This window comes from Mauremys reevesii, linkage group 6 (assembly GCF_016161935.1).
Source record: "Mauremys reevesii isolate NIE-2019 linkage group 6, ASM1616193v1, whole genome shotgun sequence".
Classification (NCBI taxonomy): domain Eukaryota; kingdom Metazoa; phylum Chordata; order Testudines; family Geoemydidae; genus Mauremys; species Mauremys reevesii.
In genome coordinates, this window is record NC_052628.1 from 599,811 (window position 1) to 620,876 (window position 21,066).

The 21,066-nt window shown below is 56.9% G+C and overlaps 2 protein-coding genes across 3 annotated transcripts in view; one reads left to right on the forward strand and one right to left on the reverse strand.

Moving 5' to 3' along the window:
- Positions 1-799, reverse strand: part of TLN1 (talin 1) — a 183,152-nt gene extending 182,353 nt beyond the window's left edge. Inside the window, exon 1 of the mRNA XM_039543113.1 lies at positions 706-799. The gene's annotated coding sequence lies outside the window, so the exon portion shown is untranslated. The remainder of the gene's footprint in view (positions 1-705) is intronic.
- Positions 800-5,409: 4,610 nt separating this feature from the next.
- CREB3 (cAMP responsive element binding protein 3) lies at positions 5,410-13,527 on the forward strand. 2 transcript variants are annotated; one of them, XM_039545861.1, is made up of 10 exons: positions 5,410-5,538; positions 8,010-8,147; positions 8,254-8,551; positions 8,755-8,864; positions 9,048-9,140; positions 10,211-10,317; positions 11,020-11,088; positions 11,320-11,404; positions 11,549-11,633; positions 11,928-13,527. In XM_039545861.1, the coding sequence occupies exons 2-10, from the start codon at positions 8,010-8,012 to the stop codon at positions 12,329-12,331; spliced, it is 1,389 nt and encodes a 462-aa protein (XP_039401795.1). In that variant the 5' UTR covers positions 5,410-5,538; the 3' UTR covers positions 12,332-13,527. The 2 variants fall into 2 exon arrangements, with proteins under 2 accessions (XP_039401795.1, XP_039401796.1); XM_039545862.1 differs by having other exon boundaries at positions 5,468-5,538; positions 7,980-8,147.
- Positions 13,528-21,066: the final 7,539 nt, after the last annotated feature.

A 21,066-nucleotide genomic window follows, 5' to 3' on the forward strand; every position in this document is an offset into this window, starting at 1 on the left:
TGGGGCCAGAGGCAACTGTCGGAGAGTTTCTGGGGAGGCCCAGAAGCAGAAGTGACAGGCAGGGAGGATGGTATCTGCTGAAGTCCCGCTGTGCTGTGTCAGTAAAACGAGCCAATCCCAGCCACCAGGCTGTTACATTCGTTAGTGACACAGCCTGGCAGGCAGGTAGTCTGGGAGCTGCAACAGCAGGGAAAGCAGCGGGGGGGTCAGCTGCAGGGTACCTCGCCTTCGCCCACAGCAGCTCCCACCCTCTCCGCCTGCAAGTCACGGAGTCAGCTGGTCTCAGGGCTTGCAGTGTCCCTGATGTATCAGCCCCTGCAACGCGTGTCGCCTGCGCTCTGCAAACCTCACGTCGGACACACACACCCCACCCAGCCTGGCCTCCCCCCACCCACGCCTGGCCTCCCTCCTGGCCTCCCCACCCACCCCCCCCCGCCGGGCCCCCCCCCCAACCCACCCCCACCTGGCCTCCCCCCGCTCCCCTGGCCTCCCACCGCACCCATGCCTGGCCTCCGCCCCTCAGCCTGGCCTCCCGAGCCTGGCCAGCCTCCCTCCCCCCCCGCACCCCACCCACGCCTGGCCTCCCCCCCCACCCAGCTTCCCTCTCCCCCCGCCTGGCCTGGCCTCCCCCCCAGGCTCCCGCGCACCAGCCCCCGGCCCCGGCCGGGCTCCCGACGCCCCGGGCCTGACCCCGCCCGGGCCTACCTGGGGCGCCAGCCGGGTCCCGCTGCGGCGCTGCTCCGGACGCGACTCGCTGGGAGGGAAAGACGGAGCGACGCCCCCCGCCCTTAGGGAGACGCTCTGTGCTGACGCTCTGTGGTAGCGCCGCGCCTGCGCACTCGCACCGCCACGTCCCACCCCAGAGTGTAGCCAGCCCGGCGCCATCTTGGTTGTGGGCAAGGCCCGGCCCCGCCCCGCGGGAGTGGGGCCAGGCCGCGCCACAGACCCGCCCTCGGGGAGGCGACGGGGTCCTAGCGCCGGGTGGTCCCGGGATAGACAGGACCCTGCAGGCAGGAGCCGCGGCGCCTCCATTGGTTGTGTCCCAATAACCACCAAGAGACCCCGCCCAGCCCTGCCCCACCTCACCCCGCCCACTCCACCCAGCCCAGCCTGCCCCCACCTAGCCCTGCCCCACCCCACCTCGCCCAGCCCCGCCCCTCTCAGCCCCTCCCGCCCCACCCCACCCCATCCCCGCCCTGCCCCACCCAGCTCACCCCACCCCACCCTACCCCACCTTGCACAGCCTGCCCCACCTCACCCAGCCCCACCCAGCTCATCCCACCCTGTCCTGCCCCACCCCGCCCCTGCCCTGCCCCACCTCACCCCGCCCCACTCCACCCAGCCCAGCCTGCCCCCACCTAGCCCTGCCCCACCCCACCTCGCCCAGCCCCGCCCCACCCCACCCCGCCCCTCTCAGCCCATACAGCCCCTCCCGCCCCACCCCACCCCATCCCATCCCCATCCTGCCCCACCCAGCTCACCCCACCCGCCCAGCCTGACCCACCCTGTCCCTGCCCCACCTCGCCCAGCCCCACCCAGCTCATCCCACCCTGTCCTGCCCCACCCAGCCCTGCACAGCCTGCCCCCACCCTGCCCCACCCAGCTCACCCCACCCCACCCCGCCCAGCCTGACCCACCCCGTCCCTGCCTCACCTCGCCCTGCCCCACCCAGCTCATCCCACCTTGCCCCATCTCACCCTGCCCCACCTTGCCCCACACCACCCCAGCCAGCCCCACCCCACACAGCCTGCCCCCACCGAGCCCACCTCGCCCAGCTCCACCCAACCCACCCTGCACAGCCTGCCCCCGCTCACCTCGCCCAGCCCCACCCCGCCCACCTCGCCTCGCCCCACCCAGCCCCTCCCTGCCCCACACTCGACCCGCCCAGCTCACCTCGCCCAGCCCCTCCCACCCCACCCAGCCGACCCTGCACAGCCTGCCCCGCCCGCCCCACCTCCCGCAGCCCCACCCACCCCACCCCACCCATCTCACCCCACCCAGCCCCTCCCACCCCACCCAGCCCACCCTGCACAGACTGCCACAGTCATGGTTTAAAGACGTCAAGTTACTGAGAATTCACCATATACTCTAGTTCAAACCAGCAAGTGGCCCATGCCCCGCGCTGCAGAGGAAGGTGAAAAATCTGCCAATCTGACTTGGGGGAAAATTCCTTCCTGACCACAAATATGATGATCAGTTAGACCCCGAGCCTATGGGCAAGGTACCTGGGAAAGAATTCTCTGTAGTAACTGAGAGCCCTCCCTATCTAGTGCCTTGTCCTGTCCCATTCCACCCAGCACAGCCAGCCTCTGCCACGCTTCATCCTGCCCATCCCAGGCAGCCTCTACCCTGCCCCACACAGCATGGCCAGCCCCTGCCCCGCCTTGTCCTGCTCCGCCCAGTAAGGCCAGCCCCTGACTTCTGGTAGAAGAAGCAGAAAAAAATACGCTATGTATGTATAGCAGTGGCTATTAGAGAAGGGAAGTAGAGGGAAGTAAGATCTACAGCTGCACCGGAGAGCGGGTATCAAGGGGAAAAACTGAAAGGAAATATGATTGGTGAAAAAGGGAAGTGATCAAAAAGCTGTGTTAGAGGAAAGCAGATCCTGAGAACAGTAAGCGAGAAGCCCCCCGAGTACATGAAGGGAGAGAACGACTGTTTGAACGTCTACTGACGGAACACAGTTCCAAGGTGACTAATGGACAAACCCCGCTTGTGATACACTCGGTGCAGCGAGGTACAGCCCAGGAACAGCAAATCAAAGAATCACTTCCAGCGTGAGAGAAGCAAAGAACAGGACAAGAGTGGAGCTGGACTTACCGACAAGAAGACGAGCTGATTCTCCGCTGAAGTGACCTAATATATCTCTTTTGTTCTTGTTAATAACAATGCATGTGGTGCTAACTGCACGCTCCCAAAGCTTAGTGAGTTGGTAACCTCTAGTTTATTAGTATCCGTTGTGAGTCTTTGGTAATGTTCTGTATTATTTATGCTCCTGGGCTTCTCCCTTATAAAGATCTGAACATTTAAAATGACCCCTTTTGTCTTGGTTACCCTCTGCCTCTGCTCACAAGTAGCCGAGCCTTGCCAGGTCACCACACCATCACTGTGCCAGCCTGCCCAGCCAGCTCCCAGCACTCCCCAAGGGCTGCCCCACAATGTCCCAGCCCAGCCCAAGAGTTCCCAGCCATCCCACACTTGCTGGGCTCAGCCCCAGGCCCTATCCCCACCCTGCCTGGGCCGGCTTCTCATCACCCTGTCTCCCCTCCAAGCAGTCAACACTGCACAGTGCAGCTGCCCATAGAGCTTCACTAGTCGGCCTGCACCCTGCTCCCTTTCCACTGCCTCGAGTGCCTCCTCAGGCCTGGCCTCCTCAAACTCTCTCCTTTGTCAGCTCCTCCTTTTCCAGGGAGGTAGGAATTGCCTTTTGCACCAGACCAGGGGGACGTATAGCCCAGTGTCTGATCTCCGATGGTGGCCAGTCCTAGGCAAGGATTAAGAAGCCTATGGCCACGGGCTAACTCACCCACAGAGGAAATTTTCTCCTCACCCATCACTGAGGCCTGGTCTACACTACGGGGAGGAGGTGTGTTAGTTCAATTTCCTACCTGTTCAGATGCCGCGGAATCAAACTCCGCGGCTCCCCCGTCGACTCCGCCACCGCTGTTCGTGGTGGTGGAGTTCCGGAGTCGATGGGAGCGCGTTCGGAGTTCGAACTATCGCGTCTAGATTAGACGTGATAGTTCGAACTCCAAGAAGTCGAACTCTCCGCGTCGACCCGGCGGGTAAGTATGGACCTACCCTTAGGTGACTCCACTCTGAAGCAAGGGTTATTAGCTTTTATTGTGTTTACCTGATTAAGATCAATGCTGAATATTCTTGCTGTCCATATAAATATCTTCACTGAATGCTGCTAAGCTCTTGGCCTTGGTGACGCTGTCTAGCAGAGTTCCACAGGAAAAAGTGTTTCCTCCTATCAGCTTTAGGTGTGCAGCTTTTCAGTTCCATGGGAAGTCCCCTTCTTCCCATCAAATGAGCAATGTGAACAGCAGTGGCCGATCCCCTTGTCCTCATGAGACCAGCAGGGTGAACAGCAGTGCCCGATCCCCCTTGTCCTTCCGATATGAGCAGGGTGAATGGCAGTGCCTGATCCCCCTTGTCCTTCCGATACGAGCAGGGTGAATGGCAGTGCCTGATCCCCCTTGTCCCCATGAGACCAGCAAGGTGAACAGCAGTGCCCGATCCCCCTTGTCCTTCCAATACGAGCAGGGTGAACAGCAGTGCCCAATCCCCCTTGTCCTTCCGATACGAGCAGAGTGAATGGCAGTGCCCGATCCCCCTTGTCCCCGTGCTATGAGCTAGGTGTATGATAGTGCCCAATCTCCCTCCTCTTTCCTTCATTGTTCTGCGTCTCGCCATTGTGTCCCTTCATTATGTCAGAGATTCACAGAGTGCAAGTCCAGAAGGACCATTGTGATCCCCTAGTCTGACCCCTGTACAGCACGGGCCCTAGGACTAGTCTGACCCCCTGTATAGCACAGCCCCGGGAACTGCCCCAAAGTAATTCCAGGAGCACAGCCCATCTTGGTTTGAAGCTGTCTGTGATGGAGAATTCCCTGTGGCCCTTGGTAAATTGTCCAACAGTTAATTCCCCTCACTGTCAAGCATTTACACCTTACTTCCCTTCCATGGGTAACGATGCCGTTCGATGATACTTCATGGGCCCTGGGTCCGTCTGTCACCACTGCCCAGCCCAGAGGGGCTGGCGGCTCCGCAGTGCTGGGGGACGTCTGTGACAATATGGATTCCCCCTGCTCCCTCTGCCTCGGTAACTCTGGCCCTGCCGGGAAGACTGGGGTGGGGATTGAGGCCTCTGCCCAAGCATCACAGCCTGGGTCATGCCCCTGACTGATGGGCCAAGCCCATCTACCATGCCCATCACACACACTCCTTGGCCCCGCCCCCTCCTGCACCTCTGTCACTCACACCCCTCGGCCCCGCCCCCTCCTGCACCTCTGTCACTCACACCCCCGGCCCCTCCCCCACCACTGCACCCATCACTCACACCCCTCGGCCCCTCCCCCACCACTGCACCTCTGTCACTCACACCCCTCGGCCCCTCCCCACCACTGCACCTCTGTCACTCACACCCCTCGGCCCCTCCCCCACCACTGCACCTCTGTCACTCACACCCCTCGGCCCCGCCCCCTCCTGCACCTCTGTCACTCACACCCCTCGGCCCCGCCCCACCACTGCACCCGTCACTCACACCCCTCGGCCCCGCCCCCTCCTGCGCCTCTGTCACTCACACCCCTCGGCCCCGCCCCCTCCAGCGAACCCGTCACTCACGAGCGGACTGGGGGCGGGCTCTTCGGTGCTGTCTGGGTGACATTATTTCCGGCCAATGGGGGCCCGAGTCAGCCCCAAGCTCACCAATGAGCGGGCTTGCGGCGCAGGGGCTGCTGGGAGTTGTGGGCTCGGTGACGTCATTCTTGATGTGTTGGAAGCGGATCCGCGCAGCGGAAGGTGTCGAGTGAGGTACGGGGGCCCCGTGCGGGCGGGCGGTCCGCGGGGGTCGGCAGCGCCAGGGCTGGGGGAGGGGTGCGACTGCAGCCCCCTCCCCGCCGGGAGAGAACCCAGGAGTCCTGGCTCCCAGCCCCCTCCCCGCCGGGAGAGAACCCAGGAGTCCTGGTTCCCAGCCCCCCCCTCCCGCCGGGAGAGAACCCAGGAGTCCTGGCTCCCAGCCTCTCCCACCCGCCCCGCCGGGACCCAACCCAGGAGTCCTGGCTCCCAGCCCCCTCCCCGCCGGGAGAGAACCCAGGAGTCCTGGTTCCCCGCCCCCCCCCCCCGCCGGGAGAGAACCCAGGAGTCCTGGCTCCCAGCCTCTCCCACCCGCCCAGACGGGAGAGAACCCAGGAGTCCTGGCTCCCAGCCCCCCTGCCCAGACGGGAGAGAACCCAGGAGTCCTGGCTCCCGGCCCCGCCTCCCCGCCGGGAGAGAACCCAGGAGTCCTGGCTCCCAGCCCCTCCCACCCGCCCCGCCGGGAGAGAACCCAGGAGTCCTGGCTCCCAGCCTCTCCCACCCGCCCCGCCGGGAGAGAACCCAGGAGTCCTGGCTCCCAGCCTCTCCCACCCGCCCCGCCGGGAGAGAACCCAGGAGTCCTGGCTCCCAGCCCCCCCTCCCGCCGGGAGAGAACCCCGGAGTCCTGGCTCCCAGCCCCCGCCCAGACGGGAGAGAACCCAGGAGTCCTGGCTCCCAGCCTCTCCCACCCGCCCCGCCGGGAGAGCCCCAGGTCCTGGCTCCCAGCCCCCACTCCAGACGGGAGAGCCCCGGAGTCCTGGCTCCCAGCCCCCACTCCCGCCGGGAGAGAACCCAGGAGTCCTGGCTCCCAGCCCCCCCGCTCTAATCACTGGTCCCCCCGCGGGGAGAGAGAACCCAGGAATCCTGGCTCCCGGCTCCCAACTCCTGTGGCTCTAACCACTAGATTCACTCCCCACCCAGAGCTGGGGAAAGAACCCAGAAGTCCTGTCTCCCAGGTCCCTCCCCTCTCCTGCTCTAAAGCCGCTTAGCTGATGTCACAGGATTTTGGCATGTCCCTGAGCTGTCATTGCAAGGTGGCATGGCATGGCGAGGCAAAGAAACTTAAATCAGAGTGAAGCTGAATCTGTTTCTAGCCACCAGAGCCTGGTGCAGTGCAGTGCAGGGTGCAGTGCAGGGTGTGCAGTGCAGGGTGTGGCTGTCTGTTCAGGGCTCAGAATTGCGGCGGGAAGTGGCACACATGGTGCAAGTGACCAAGGATCTGTGTAGGCCATTCCATGGCCGGGGGTGATCACTGGGGCAGTGGCTCCTTGCCATGGAATTGGCCGCTGGATGCCCACAGAGAACTAGTCCGATTCGCCATTCCTGCACGTGGGCTGGTTGTCCACAGCTCCCCAGAGCTCAGACTTGGCTAGGAGAGGGGTGTGTTTTGGGGCTGCATGATTGGCCCCTTGAGAGCCCCGACATAGGGACCCAAGGCAGTAAGGCGATGGGGGGCCTAGCCCTGCCTTCTGACTCAGCAGGGCACAGCTGGCTCCCAGCCTAACTGTTCCTCAGACAGGCTTGCAGGGGCGAAGAGCGGCAGCCGCGTGACCCCCATTCAGTGTTGTCTGATGTGCCCAATAGCTGATGTCTTGGCTGCTGGGTTTGCACACGCGTGTGTGTGTGTGTACACACGTGTGCTGGGGAGGTGTTGCTCTGTGTGCAGAGCAGCTTTTATGACCCTTCCTTCCGAATCGCCTGCTGTAGCCCGCAGTGGCCCAGCTCCTCCCTTGGCTGCCTGCCTGGGGACCTGTTCAGTGCGTGATTCCCAGCCAGATGTTCCCTGTGCTCGCCGGAACAATGGGGCCCCTGCATCCCCCTTCCTCTCACTGCCTTGCTTCCTGCTCCTTTGAGGGAGTGGACGGACTGATCCACCAGGGTTGCCCCATGGACCAACTTCCTGTTTCCGAGCAGCTGCTGCGGTGCTGAGACTCAGGCTCCTGGGATCTGCCCTCCAGCTTGGTCACAAGGTGATGCACCTGATCTGAGGCCTCCAAGGAGTGCCAGCCTAGCTGGCATCAGGCCAGGGTGCAGAGACTCTTCTGGATCTGGAGAGCTGCAGGAGCCAGTCTCGTATTGGGGCTGGGTGAGGAACTCCCCCGGGCCCTGCCCAGCCAGCTGTGCCTTGTTGCAGCACACTCATACTGTGAGGTGCCTTGGCCACATCACCCGCTTTCATTGCCCTGCTTGTGGGCTGCTGGGCCCAGGCAGTGCCTGGGCAGGTAGAGGTGCGCCAGGAGCCTTGCTGCAGGAGTCTCCGGGGTCTGGCTTTGCATGTGTTGTACCCTTCCCTGTAGCGCTCCTGGCAGTTACACCCGTAGCGATGTGAGTGTCCAGGCAGAGGGGCAGGAAGGAGGTCCTGTCCCTCTCCTGGATGTGAGGGTGGGTCTCTCCCACAGCCCCTGGATGGCTCTGTCTGTCTTGCTCAGATGTCGTGCCCAGAAGAGGTGGTTGCCTTGGCAGATGAGGAGCTGCTCAGCTTCCTCCTGGCAGATGATGCTCCCCGTGCAGAGTTCTTGGAGGACGAAGCCAACCTGCTGGGAGACTGGGGTCTGCTGGAGCCCGAGGTGAGACTGCTGTCTGGTGCAGAGCATAGAGAAGTGAGCTGGGCTGGGCCGTGGGAGGGGGCTTTCAGGCCTCCATCCTCTGCTTAGCAGCAACTCTTCTCTGCAGCTCCTGAATGACAAGGAGGTGGAGGACTTTCTCAGCTCCCTGCTGAGCCCCTTTGTGGAGGGGCCAAGTGCCTTGCAGGGTCACTCGCCTCTCGATAGCGATAGCGGCATCTCCGAGGACCAGAATCCCTTCCCCAGCCCCAGCAGCTGGGATGCGTCTCCGGCCAGGGACCTCACCTCCAGCCCTTTGAGCTCTGACATCGTGCAGGTCGAACACAGCTACTCCCTCCAATGGGACAGGGTGGCGCTGGAGAGCGTGAGAGCTGAGACGGCAGAAGGAGACATCTCCATCGACCTGGGTAAGGGGTAGACCTGGGGAATCCCTCTACCACAGCTTGAGCCCATGGCTACGGGCCATGCTGGGCTTGGCAGGGAAGCAGCCCAGCTGTCTGCCGAGTGGAGGAAGAAGGCCGGGGGTGGGGAAGAGGGGTCTGGCTGGCCTGCTGGGGCTGCTGGCACGGGGTGTACAGTGGGTGGCGCCTGACTCTCATTCCTCTTCCAGATATGTGGGGGGACTCGGTAAGTGCAGAGGAGACCCTGGTCAACGAGCAGAGTTCCAGCTTCCCGGTTGCTGTGCCCATGGATGACTTCATGCCTGGCACCCCTATACAGGTACTGAGGCCCGTGCCCCAGGGACAGGCCCCACTGCAAATGCTGGTGGGCCCCTGCCTTCCCTCCTCACTTGCACCTCCGCTCCGTGCTCAGGTGCAGACTCCCATCTTGCCCCGGGGGCTTCCCTCACTAGTTCAGGGGAGGGGTTCTCCATGCTCAGCAGTGGGTTGGTTTCTGTTGTAGTTCGATTTCCCGGAACTGATCCTGACAGAAGAGGAGAAACAGCTTCTGGAGAGAGAGGGTGTCTCCTTGCCATCCCACCTGCCCCTGACCAGGGTGAGTTCACCCCCCACCCCACTCTAGTGCATGGCCCCTCCCCTCACTCACTCCTTCAGAGAGGGCCCAGGCCAGAGACTGATAGGAGCGATGAAGAGGGGTGCCCCATTACCACGGTCCAGGGCTGGTGTCTTGCGGGGCTCCATCTTCCATGATGGCCACTGGCCAGACCCCAGCTAGGTGATCTGCAGCCACTGCCCCTCTATCTGCTAGAAGGAAGAAGGTGTGGGGGAGGTGTGGCCTGCCACTGCACCTCCCTGGCATGTTGGCTGCTGTGGAGGGAGGGGCGTTCTGTGCTGCTGCAGAGAGTTCCCCAGAAGCAGGAAGGCAAGTGAAGTGAGTCTTGACAGTCCTCAGCTGCCCACAGGGACCTGAAGAGCAGCCATGAAACTGGCCAGTCTTGTTAGTTTGCTGTGCCTGCCTGCACCCTCCGGATGGCTGTGCTGTATGAAGCCGTGTTCTGCAGGGATGCTGGGTCAGGCCCTCTCCTCCTGCCAAGGAGTTTGGCCTGGTCTCCTCGGGCCAGTGACTCTTTCAGGCCCTGTTTTCGAGACCTCTGGGCGGGCTGGGTTCTGGTCAGCCTGCCTAGTGTGAGCTGGAGGCCAGGCCCAGGCGTGTGTGCCTGGTGTAGGGGCTGTGGGCTGACGGGGGTGGAAGCAGGTGTGGGTGCACATGCAGAGACTGGAACTGCAGAAGGTGCTGTCAGAGCTGGGGCTCCTCTGCCTTTTGTCTCCCTGCTGTGCTGATACTGCCCCTTGATTTCCTGACGCACTGGAAGGCAGCAGGTCTCGTAGATAGGCCACAGGTCACCTTGCCCTCTGGGCCAGGGCCTGCAGCTGGGTTCCTAGTGACATCACAGGCAAAGCATGTGAGAAATACCTGGAGTAACCTCTGCCCTCCCCAGGCTCTTCCTGCATCTGGCCCAATGGCAGGTACCTGCCAGCTGCTGCTCCCTGTGCCCTGCTCAGGGCTGGGTTCTGGGCAGGGGCGTCACTCTGAGCATAAGGGTGGCTCTCGGCCCAGAGTGCGGAGGCCTGGGCATGGCCTGTAACCTGAGCTGGCTGTTTCAGGCTGAGGAGCGGCTCCTGAAGAGAATCCGTCGAAAGATCCGGAACAAGCAGTCGGCCCTGGACAGTCGGCGCAGGAAGAAGGTCTATGTGGATGGCTTGGAGAGCAGGTACCATGGGCACAGCAGCGGGGAGTGATAGGCCCAGCAGAGGGCGTCGCTCCTCCCGTTTGTCTGGGGAGTGCCCCCTGCCAGAGCACTGGGGTAGTGAACCCTCTGGCACAAGGAGAAGAGCAGGACACCAGGCACTTGCACTCAAAGTGCTGGAGGCAGCTGCCGGCCCCTGGGCCCAGAGGAGCAGAAGCCGATAGGCAGGGTCTGTTTGTACCTCGCTCTGGTGGAGCTGCAAAGCTCCGATCAAGGTCTGAGACCCGCCAGTGAATGAGCCCTTCCCGCTCCCATGGGAGCCGTGTTCTGCCAGACACTCTGCCGAGTTGCTCCTGCGGCTCGAGACCCCAGCAGCCTCGGCTGGGGGCTCCAGGCACTGGTGTGAGCGTGCGGAGGAGTGGGACCTGATTTTTACCACTGAGAGCTCTGTCCCAGGGTAACCTCAGTGACCCCATCGGCTTCCCCTGCGACAAATTGGCAGCAGCGCTTGGCTCTGCCTCCTAGCTGTGTCAGAGCAGTTTGGCTGGCCGTGTCTCCAGCTTGTGGCTGTGCTAGGGACAGATGAGTTCACACCTGCCCCCAACCCTCAGGACATTTTGCACCTGACACTGGGCAGGGTCTAGGGACTCCCTCCTGAGCCAGCAGCACGGTTTCCCATGAGGGTCAGTCTGACTCTTTCCTCTCTCCCCATCGCTGCTTGGGAAGGGTCGTCACCTGCACGGCGCAGAACCACGAGCTGCAGAAGAAGGTGCAGCTGCTGCAGATGGAGAATATGTGAGTTCCTGACACTCCAGACATGGAAACCCAGGGGCAAGAGGGTGGGAAAGGGGGCACTGTCTCCCTGTGCCCCTCCAGTCGGCACTGACATGCCAGCGGAGCCCAGCCTGTTCCCCAGGATCCTGATCCCAGGCTGGAGGGACGCGGGGGTCTGTGCGGGGCTCGGTGGTGGGATGGGCAGCCTGGGATCAGGGGTTGCACTCACCTGCGTTTCACACTTTGCCCTAGGTCATTGCTCGAGCAGCTACGGAGACTCCAGGCCCTGGTGAGACAGTCCTCGACCAAAACCACCACCGCCAGCACCTGCGTCATGGTGAGTGGCCCCATAGCCGGGCATTGGCCCCAGCTCTTGCCCCCCAGGATCTGTGCTGGCCATGCGGGTGGTGCTGAGGAGCCTCCTTGGCTGGCGGGGCTGGAGTCACGTGCTGGTGCTGATGGTTCGGTTGTCTTTCTCCAGGTCCTGCTCCTGTCCTTCTGCCTCATTCTCTCTCCCAGTCTCTATCCGCTCGGAGCCAGAGTGCAGCAGGAGGGGTTCCGAGGAGGTGAGTGACTGGCTGCACGGGTGAGCGGGCGGGGCAGGATTGTGCCCGACAGTGAACTCTTCTGGGGTGAATGTTCCAGGTGATGCAGCCGCAGCAGAGATGTGGTTTCCCAGACGCCTTGTGTGCGCGGGGCCTGCTTGCGGGTTGCTCGGCTGTCCTGTCCCATTGCAAGCTGCTGCCAAAGCTGCTCTCCTCTGCCCTGTGCAGACTAGGGTCAGGAGAGCCTGGGGTCAGCCCCTGCCCTGGCGCACGATGCTCTTGGCAACGCCAGGCTGACTCTCCTCTCTCTTGCAGTGCTGTCTCGGCAGATCCGTGAGTACCCAAGTGACGCGGCCCAGTTTCAGGCAGCAGCTGCCCAGCAGGCAGAGGGGCCTGAAACACAGGGGGAGCGCACAATGGAGGGACTGGCCCTGGAATCCAAGACGGCCCTGCTACCGGGCAGCCTCAATCACTCCCGGGACGGGGGAGAGAGCCCACCCAGAGCGGAGCATGGCTCTGCCATCAACAGCAACTCATCCTCCGACCCTCCGCCAGGAGCCAGCTCTGAGCTGGGTCCCCGCCAGCAGCAGCCGGAGCAGCTTCCTGGGAAGGGCCCCTTGCACTCTGCGGAGCCGGCAACCTGGGGGACTAAGAAGCAGGAGTGGGTGGAGCGCACCACCAGTGTCGTGATCCAGCAGCACCGTGCAGATGAGATGTGAGCACTGGGTGCCTCGTGCTGCCTGGCTGTGAACATGCGAGGGCCTGGGGCTCTGCCCCCAGAGGAAGCAAGGATCAGTCAGAGCTGTCCTGATCGACACACATGCTTCTAAACGCCCCTGAGCGGGTTCTGTCTCCCCACCCACCAAACCTGAACTGGGGAGCAGCTGGGCTCAGGGGTAGCAGGAAACAGTTCTAGCTGCAGCATGGAGGTGGGCACAGCATGGGAAGTTGGTGCCCTTCCCTCTCCAGATCAAGCACCTGCGTTATTTAGTTCCCTGCAGCTGGACTGAGTGGGAAACCACTTTGACTGGGCTGGGCCCAAGTGCCCTTAGCAAGTCCCACAGCTCCAAGAGATCTGTCCCTTCCAGCAGCACAATGATTCCCTGTCCTTCAGCTGGACACGCCAAGCCCCTATGCCCCAGGCTGCTGGCTGGATGTGGTTCTGCTAAGGGACAGCTCTAAACTTCTCTCATCGACTTCCCTGCTGCAGAGCCCCAGCTGCTGGTCTTGGCGAGGCTGAGGGCGGCTGCAGGCAGAGGGTCCCTGCCCAGTGCTATGTGCTGCCTTCCTGCTGGCCAAGGGGCTGCTGATCGCGATCCTGTGGAGGGGAGGGGTCTGCACTGCTGTAGGGGTGGAGGTGCAGAGAGCCCTGCGGGGTAGTCTCTGCAACAGGGCTTGGGGCTCATGGCAGCAGGGAGGGCCGGGTCAGCTGGGCCGCCTCCGGCCTGCAGTCCTGGGCAGGGGCTGGTGTAACGCGGCTGAGCCCTGGGATGAGGACTGCCAGCTGAGCCAGCACCAGCCAGGGTTGCCCTCCCCCCAGCCCCTAACTGCTACAGGAATGGCTCTATTATAATAAAGTGTAAATGAAATGGACCCTCTGCTGGGCTGTCCCCTGTGTGCAGGTGTCCGGATAGCCCCACAGCTGCCTCCCAGCCATGCAAGGGGGGCGCCTCACCATGCTCCCAGGCTGAGACTTGACCCCTATTGACCTGGGGCCTGTTCCTGTCCTGCTCCCTCTCCAGGGCAGGGGGTGCTGCGTGTCAGCCTCCTGCAGGCAGCCTTTGCTCTTCCCCCGGGGCTCCTGCTCCCCCCTGCGCGTTTGGAACCTCGCTGTCTGCACGATCCCAGGAAGCCAGGCAGAGCCTGAGCCCAGCCCCACCTGTCTGGAGAGGGGAAGTGGGGCTGCCCTATAGCGCCAGCCTCAAGGAGTTTATCCCACAGAAGGCTCAGGAACAATGATCGCACTGGTGGAGGAAGAGGAACTTGATAAGTCAGGGCCCTTCACTGCACCAGGACCATTCACACTAGAACGAAGGTGTAAATGATGATAGCGCGAGGAACCACTGCAGCAATTTCAGACCAGGGTGGTGGTGGATTCTCCATTGCTGGAAGTTCTTCAGCCACCAGGGGGATGTTTTTCTAAAGGTTCTGTTCAAACCGGGATTGATTCAGGGAAGTCCTGTGGTCAGAGCAGTGCTGCAGCTGAATCACCTGCCCTGCCCCCTTTGCCCCTGGGGGGATGGCAGCTGCTCCTACTCCCCCTCTGGGTTAGTGCCCCGGTGCCTCAGGAACTGACCTCTCCACTGCCAGCAGGGCTCAGCTTGCTCAGCTGCAGGCATCCCATGAATGCTTGTCCCTAAACTGGCTCTGCCCTGGGGAGTCTGGTAAGGGGCTGGCAGAAGGGGACCCTGAGAGGGCAGATTTCCTTCCTACACACGGCGTGGGGTCCCTTTTAGGAGCACTCTCCACCCAATGTGCATCACCTAGATAAACCTCCCAAATGCACCACACCACTTCCCTGGCCTGTCCCTGCCCAACAGATGCCCTGGCAGAGGGGTGCTACCTTTCTCCTCTTCAGCTCCTTTCCCCAGGACTTTTCCAAACCGCTGGGCAGGGGCTTGGTCAGTTTTTGGCTGGCAGGGAGCCCTGCTCCAGCAGCTGTAGGGCCCTCTCCCTGGCTTTTTGCCAGCAGTTTCCTCGCTTCCTGGCACATTCCCCTAAGGCATTGCTGCAGCAGGGAGCAGCCTGGCATGCCCTAGCCTTGTCCCTGGGGTGGGGGCTGGGAAAGGCTCTGTACCACTGGAGCCCCTGGCTTCCCTCCCCACTGCCACGGTGTCTTGCTTCCTTGTGGTGGGGTGGGTCCACTCCAGCCCATTGGGCTCTGGCCCTGCCTTCCCTAACCGAACTCATCGTCTAGCCCAGATGTGTCCCTCAGGGCTAGTGCCTCCTGCCTGCGGTGGGGGTTCTGCCCTCCCCTCCCTCTACACCAGCACCAGTCCAAGGCACCAAGCTGCCCCATAGCCTGGGGGCCGCTCATCTCTGGTCAGGCCCTTCCCAAGCAGCCCCTGGCAGAGCCTTGGCTAGGGGATCCTACCTGCGCCCGCCACTCTCACCCAGCGGGCCTGGATCAGCCCAGGGCACCCAGAGGAGCCCAGCTGGGCAGGAGGCCCCTAAAGGACCTGCCCAGCCAGTGGCGGGCTCAGCTACTGTGACGGTGCTGCCTGTGGGAGCCAGCTGAGGTCACTCAATCAGGGTGAACTGCAAACAGAACGAGGCAGCCAAACCCCAGATGCTGGTGGTTATTCCAATACTTAGATTTACCAGCCAGCACAGAACAGCTTCTCTAGCACCTCACTGGTCACTCAGAAGTTCAAACCACGCAGTTCCCTTAAAGTGCCCAGCCTCAGGCTTCCATCGAGACACACGTTTGATATGACGATGATTCCTGAAAATCATATAAAAGAAAAGGTTCTTCCAATCCCAAGGGATCGGCCACATACCCAGGTCCAGGTATAAAACTTAGATCTTACCCAAAATACACGCTTAGAGCCAATCCTTATTAACTAAGCTAAAATTTATTTAAAGAGAGAGGGTTGGTTAAAAGATCAATATACAGACAGACCCGAATTTAATTCTTGATGTTCAGATACACAGCAGAGATGAGCTTGTAGTTGCCAAAAGTTCTTTTGGAAATAGTCCAGAGGTTACAGTCCAATGTCCATATTCAGGGTGACTCCAGTCAGTGACTGGGGATCTCAATCCTTATGGCTTAAGGTTTCCACCTCTTGAAACCCAAAGCAGATCTGAGATGAAGCAGGATCGTGTCCCAGGTTTTTATACATTTCTAGCAGCCTTTTGGCCTGAGAAAACAATAGGCTTCACTCCTTCTCCCAAACATCCTGGCAATTAGCACAGGGTAATTTATCCATTAAACAGTTCAGATACAGGTTAGCACAACCTTCAAAGAGACACAGAGACAATAATACTATTTCACTCAAGTATCTTCCTAAATGTTAATATTCCTTTTTTGATCTTTCAATCAAAGCCATAGCAATAGACAAGACTTGTTTGTTATATCCCAAGGCCTGAGCAAACACCTCCCCTTCTACCTTTACCAATGCAGACTTGCATTTCAAAGCTCTGCTCATTTACATATTTTCCTAACAAGTCTCTAAAGCTGTGCCATGGGTCAGGTCAGTCTGTGAGGTAATTAACTCTTTCTGGCCCTTTCACCTTTCAATGAGATATTATACTCAATGTCACAGATGAAAGGTGTTTAAACAGTGGTTTTGATTCTGTTTCTCCCCATTGGTCTGAATTATCCATGACATCCATACTGCATCACATCAAGTCCAAATCGTTAGAGGAATGCCTCTGCTTTCACTGCCCACAGGATGTTTGGATTCTGATGTCAGCCCAGTTCTGCAGCCTGACAGGAATCAGAACAGGAGTACTTGTGGCACCTTAGAGACTAACAAATTTATTTCAGCATGAGCTTTCGTGAGCTACAGCTCACTTCTTCGGATGCATAGAATGGAACACACAGACAGGAGATATTTATACATACAGAGAACATGAAAAGGTGGAAGTATGCATACCAACAGGAAGAGTCTAATCAATTGAGATGAGCTATCAGCAGAAAAAAAAATCTTTTGAAGTGATAATTAAGATGACCCATAGAAGGTGTGAGGAGAACTTAACATAGGGTAATAGATTCAATTAGTGTAATGACCCAACCATTCCCAGTCTCTGTTTAAGCCTGAGTTAATTGTATCTAATTTGCATATTAATTCGAGTTCAGCAGTCTCTCTTTGGAGTCTGTTTTTGAAGTTTTTTTGTTGCAAAATTGCCACCTTCAAGTCTATCACTGAGTGGTTAGAGAGGTTGAAGTGTCTCCCACTGGTTTTTGAATGTTATGATGCCTGATGTCAGACTTGTGTCCATTTATTCTTTTGCGTAGAGACTGTCCGGTTTGGCCAATGTACATGGCAGAGGGGCCTTGCTGGCACATACCACGTTGGTAGATATGCAGGTGAATGAGCCCCTGATGGCGTGGCTGATGTGATTAGGTCCAGTGATGGTGTCACTTGAATAAATATGTGGACAGAGCTGGCATCAGGCTTTGTTGCAAGGATAGATTTCTGGGTTAGTGTTTATGTTGTATGGTGTGCGGTTGCTGGTGAGTATTTGCTTCAGGTTTGGGGGCTGTCTATAAGCGAGGACTGGCCTGTCTCCCAAGATCTATGAGAGTGAGGGATCATCTTTAAGGATAGGTTGTAGATCTTTGATGATGCGCTGGAGAGGTTTTAGTTGGGGGCTGTAGGTGATGGCTAGTGGCGTTCTGTTATTTTCTTTGTTAGGCCTCTCCTGTAGTAGGTGGCTTCTGGGTACTCTTCTGGCTCTGTCAATCTGTTTTTTCACTTCAGCAGGTGGGTATTGTAGTTTTTAGAGTTTATGCTTGATAGAGATCTTGTAGGTGTTTGTCTCTGTCTGAGGGATTGGAGCAAATACGGTTGTATCTTAGAGCTTGGCTGTAGACAATGGATTGTGTGGAAGCTGGAGCCAGGTAGGTAAGTATAGCGGTCAGTGGGTTTCCGGTATAGGGTGGTGTTTATGTGACTGTGACGTTATGACTGTGATACAATATCTCATTGAAAGATGACAGGGCCAGAAAGAGTTAATTAACTCAGAGACTGACCTGACCCATGGGTAAACCTTGAGGATGGTTAGGAAGATATGTAAATAACTAGAGCTTTGAAATGCAAGTCTGCATTGTTAGAGGTAGAAGGGGAGATGTTTGCTCAGGTCTTGTGATGCAAGCAAACAAGTTTTGTCTATTGCTATAGTTTTAATTCAAAGATCAAAAGAGAAATATTAACATTTATGATGATACTTGAGTGAAATAGTGTTATTGTCTATGTGTCTCTTTGCAGGTTGTGCTAACCTGTATCTGAACTGTTTAATGGATAAATTACTCTGTGCTAATTGCCAGGATGTTTGGGAGAAGGAGTGAAGCCTATTGTTTTCTCAGGCCAAAAGGCTGCTGGAAATGTATAAAAACCCTGGGACACGATCCTTCTTCATCTCAGATCTGCTTTGGGTTTCAAGAGGGGGAAACCTTAAGCCATAAGGATTGAGATCCCCAGTCATTGACTGGAGCCACCCTGAATATGGACATTGGACTATAACCTATGGACTATTTCTAAAGGGACTTTTGGCAACTACAAGCTCATCTCTACTGTGTATCTGAACCTCAAGAATTGAATTCAAGTCTGTCTGTAGATTAATCTTTTAACCAACACTCTCTCTCTTTTCTTTTTTAATAAATTTTAGCTTAGTTAATAAGAATGGGCTATAGCGTGTATTTTGGGTAAGATCTAAGTTATAATTGGACCTGGGTATGTGGCTGATCCTTTGGGATTGGAAGAACCTTTTCTTTTATATGATGAAGTAAGATTCTCAGGAATCATCATCATATCTGACAGGTGTGTCTGGACGGAGGCCTGAGGCTGGGCACTTTAAGGGAACTGCGTGGTTTGGACTTCTAGGTGACCAGTAAGGTACTGTAGAAGCTGTTTTGTGCTGGTTGGTAAATCTAAGTATTGGAATAACCACCAGCATTTGGGGTTTGTCTGCCCCGTTTGGTTTGCAGTTCACCCTGATTGAGTGACCTCAGCTGGCTCCCACGGGCAGCACCGTCACAGTGACCATCGCTTATTAGCACAGTAGTGTCAAGGAAATGGACCGCTTGTGTGGATTGGTCTAGGCTGAAGTTGATGGTGGGATGGAAATTGTTAAAATCACGGTGGAATTCCTCGAGGGCTGCTTTTCCATGAGTCCAGATGATGAAGATGTCATCAATGTAGCACAAATAGAGTAGGGGCATTAGGGAACGAGAGCTAAGGAAGCGTTGTTCTAAGTCAGCCATAAAGATGTTGGCATACTGTGGGGCCATGCGGGTACCCATAGCAGTGCCACTGACTTGAAGATATATATTGTCCCCAAATGTGAAATAGTTGTGGGTGAGGACAAAGTCAGAAAGTTCAACCACCAGGTTTGCCGTGACATTATCGGGGATCCTGTTCCTGATGGCTTGTAGTCCATCTTTGTGTGGAATGTTGGTGTAGAGGGCTTCCACATCCATAGTGGCCAGGATGGTGTTTTCTGGAAGATCACCAATGGATTGTAGTTTCCTCAGGAAGTCAGTGGTGTCTCGAAGATAGCTGGGAGTGCTGGTAGCATAGGGCCTGAGGAGAGAGTCCACATAGCCAGACAATCCTGCTGTTAAGGTGCCAATGCTTGAAATGATGGGGCATCCAGGATTTCCAGGTTTATGGATCTTGGGTAGCAAATAGAATACACCTGGTCGGGGTTCTAGGCATGTGTCTGTACAGATCTGTTCCTGTGCTTTCTCAGGGAGTTTTTTGAGCAGATGGTGTAGTTTCTTTTGGTAATCATCAGTGGGATCAGAGGGTAATGGCCTGTAGAATGTGGAGTTAGAGAGCTGCCTGGCAGCCTCTTGTTCATATTCCGACTTATTCATGATGACGACAGCACCTCCTTTGTCAGCCTGTTTGATTATGATGTCAGAGTTGTTCTTGAGGCTGTTGATGGCATTGTGTTCAGCACGGCTTAGGTTATGGGGCAAGTGATGCTACTTTTCCACAATTTCAGCCCGTGCACGGTGACGGAAGCAATCTATGTAGAAGTCCAGTCTGTTGTTTCAACTCTCAGGAGGAGTCCATGCAGAATCCTTTTTATTATAGCTTTGGTAGGAAGGATTCTGTGGGTTAGTATGTTGTTCAGAGGTGTGATGGAAGTATTCTTTGAGTCGGAGACAGCAAAAGTAGGATTCTAGGTCACTGCAGAACTGTATCATGTTCGTGGGTCTGGAAGGACAAAAGGAGAGGCCCCGAGATAGCCCAGCAGAAGAATCTGTCCTAAGAGAATAGCTGGAAAGATTAACAATATTGTTGGGTGGGTTAAGGGAGCTACTGTTGTGGCTCCTTGTGGCATGTAGCAGTTTAGATAGTTTAGTGTCCTTTTTCTTTTGTAGAGAAGCAAAGTTTGTGTTGTAAATGGCTTGTCTAGTTTTTGTAAAAAGTCTATCCATGAGGAAGTTTGTGTAGAAGGTTGGTTTTTCGTGAGAGTATCTAGTTTTCAGAGTTCAGTCTTAATCTTCCCCGGTTTGCTGTATAGGATGTTGATCAGGTGGTTTCAGAGTTTCTTTGAGAGTGTGTGGCACAATCTGTCAGCATAGTCTGTGTGATATGTAGATTGTAATGGATTTTTTCCTTTAGTCCTTTTGGTATGCTGTCCATCTGTTTGCATTTGGAAAGGAAGATGATGTCTGTCTGTATCTGTACGAGTTTTTTCATGAAGTTGATGGATTTCCACTCCATACAGCTAAATGCAGGTGTTGTCCCCAGTGTACAAAGAATTCTTCTTTGCAGCCAAACTAGTCTAACATGCATTTTGCTAACTGGAACTGGAGCAGCAAAACAAAGAAAACAAATGCCTCATTTTCCAGCTATGTGGGTGAGAGAACTAGAAGTGAAGATTATAATGCCGGACACTGACGGCCTTAAACCAGCTGCCTCAGGAATCTGCCAAGAACTTTGCTGACAATATGTTCCTCATCTTAGCAACGGAGCTAAGAGTGGTCACACATCTGCCCACCTTATTCGAATGAAGCTCCTTCTGATCTCACAGCTCAGGCATCAGTTTTGTCCTAAACAATTTACAAACTTGGAACCTAATCCTGTAAACCCTTAATCATTTGATCAACCCCACTGAAGACAATGAGACTATTTGCATGACTATGGATCACTTTTGTGGGCTGGTAAGACTTTCAGGAGTCTGTTCCTGTAAAGGAAGTCGAATCCCGCATTGAAATATGTTAGGTACAATAGTTAGTTTAGGGTACGGTTCTACTCAAAATTTGTCTGTTAATAAGTCAGACATACGCTGAAATGGCTCCTCACCCAACTCCCGTATTCCACATAAACAGACTGAATACTCCATGAGGGGGGAAGTGAGTAGCTAAGCATGTTGATGTTTGTACATACAAAGGGGGGTATCAGAGGGGATGGGGAAAGCGGGGGGCCGGGCTGGGGCAGGGAGGGGTCACATGGAGGGTCACGTGGGGAGGTCACATCCCCCCCTTGTGTTCCTCCCATGAGTGCAGTACCTGCAAGAAATGATTTCTACTTGCACCACTGCCTGTTCTGGTCCTGCTCACAGCCCTAAAAGCTGTGAGATGAAAGGTGTTAGATGTGGTCACAGCATATACAGACTATGGACACTAGTACTGAAAACTACCAGCACTTAACACAGTTGACGCCGAAATATGAAACAAGTTGTGTTAAAGGGAGGAATTCCAGTGAGCAGTAAGGGTTAACAGAGAAACACAATCCTTGAAATGAATCAAACATAAAAAGCTCCAGTAAAAGGA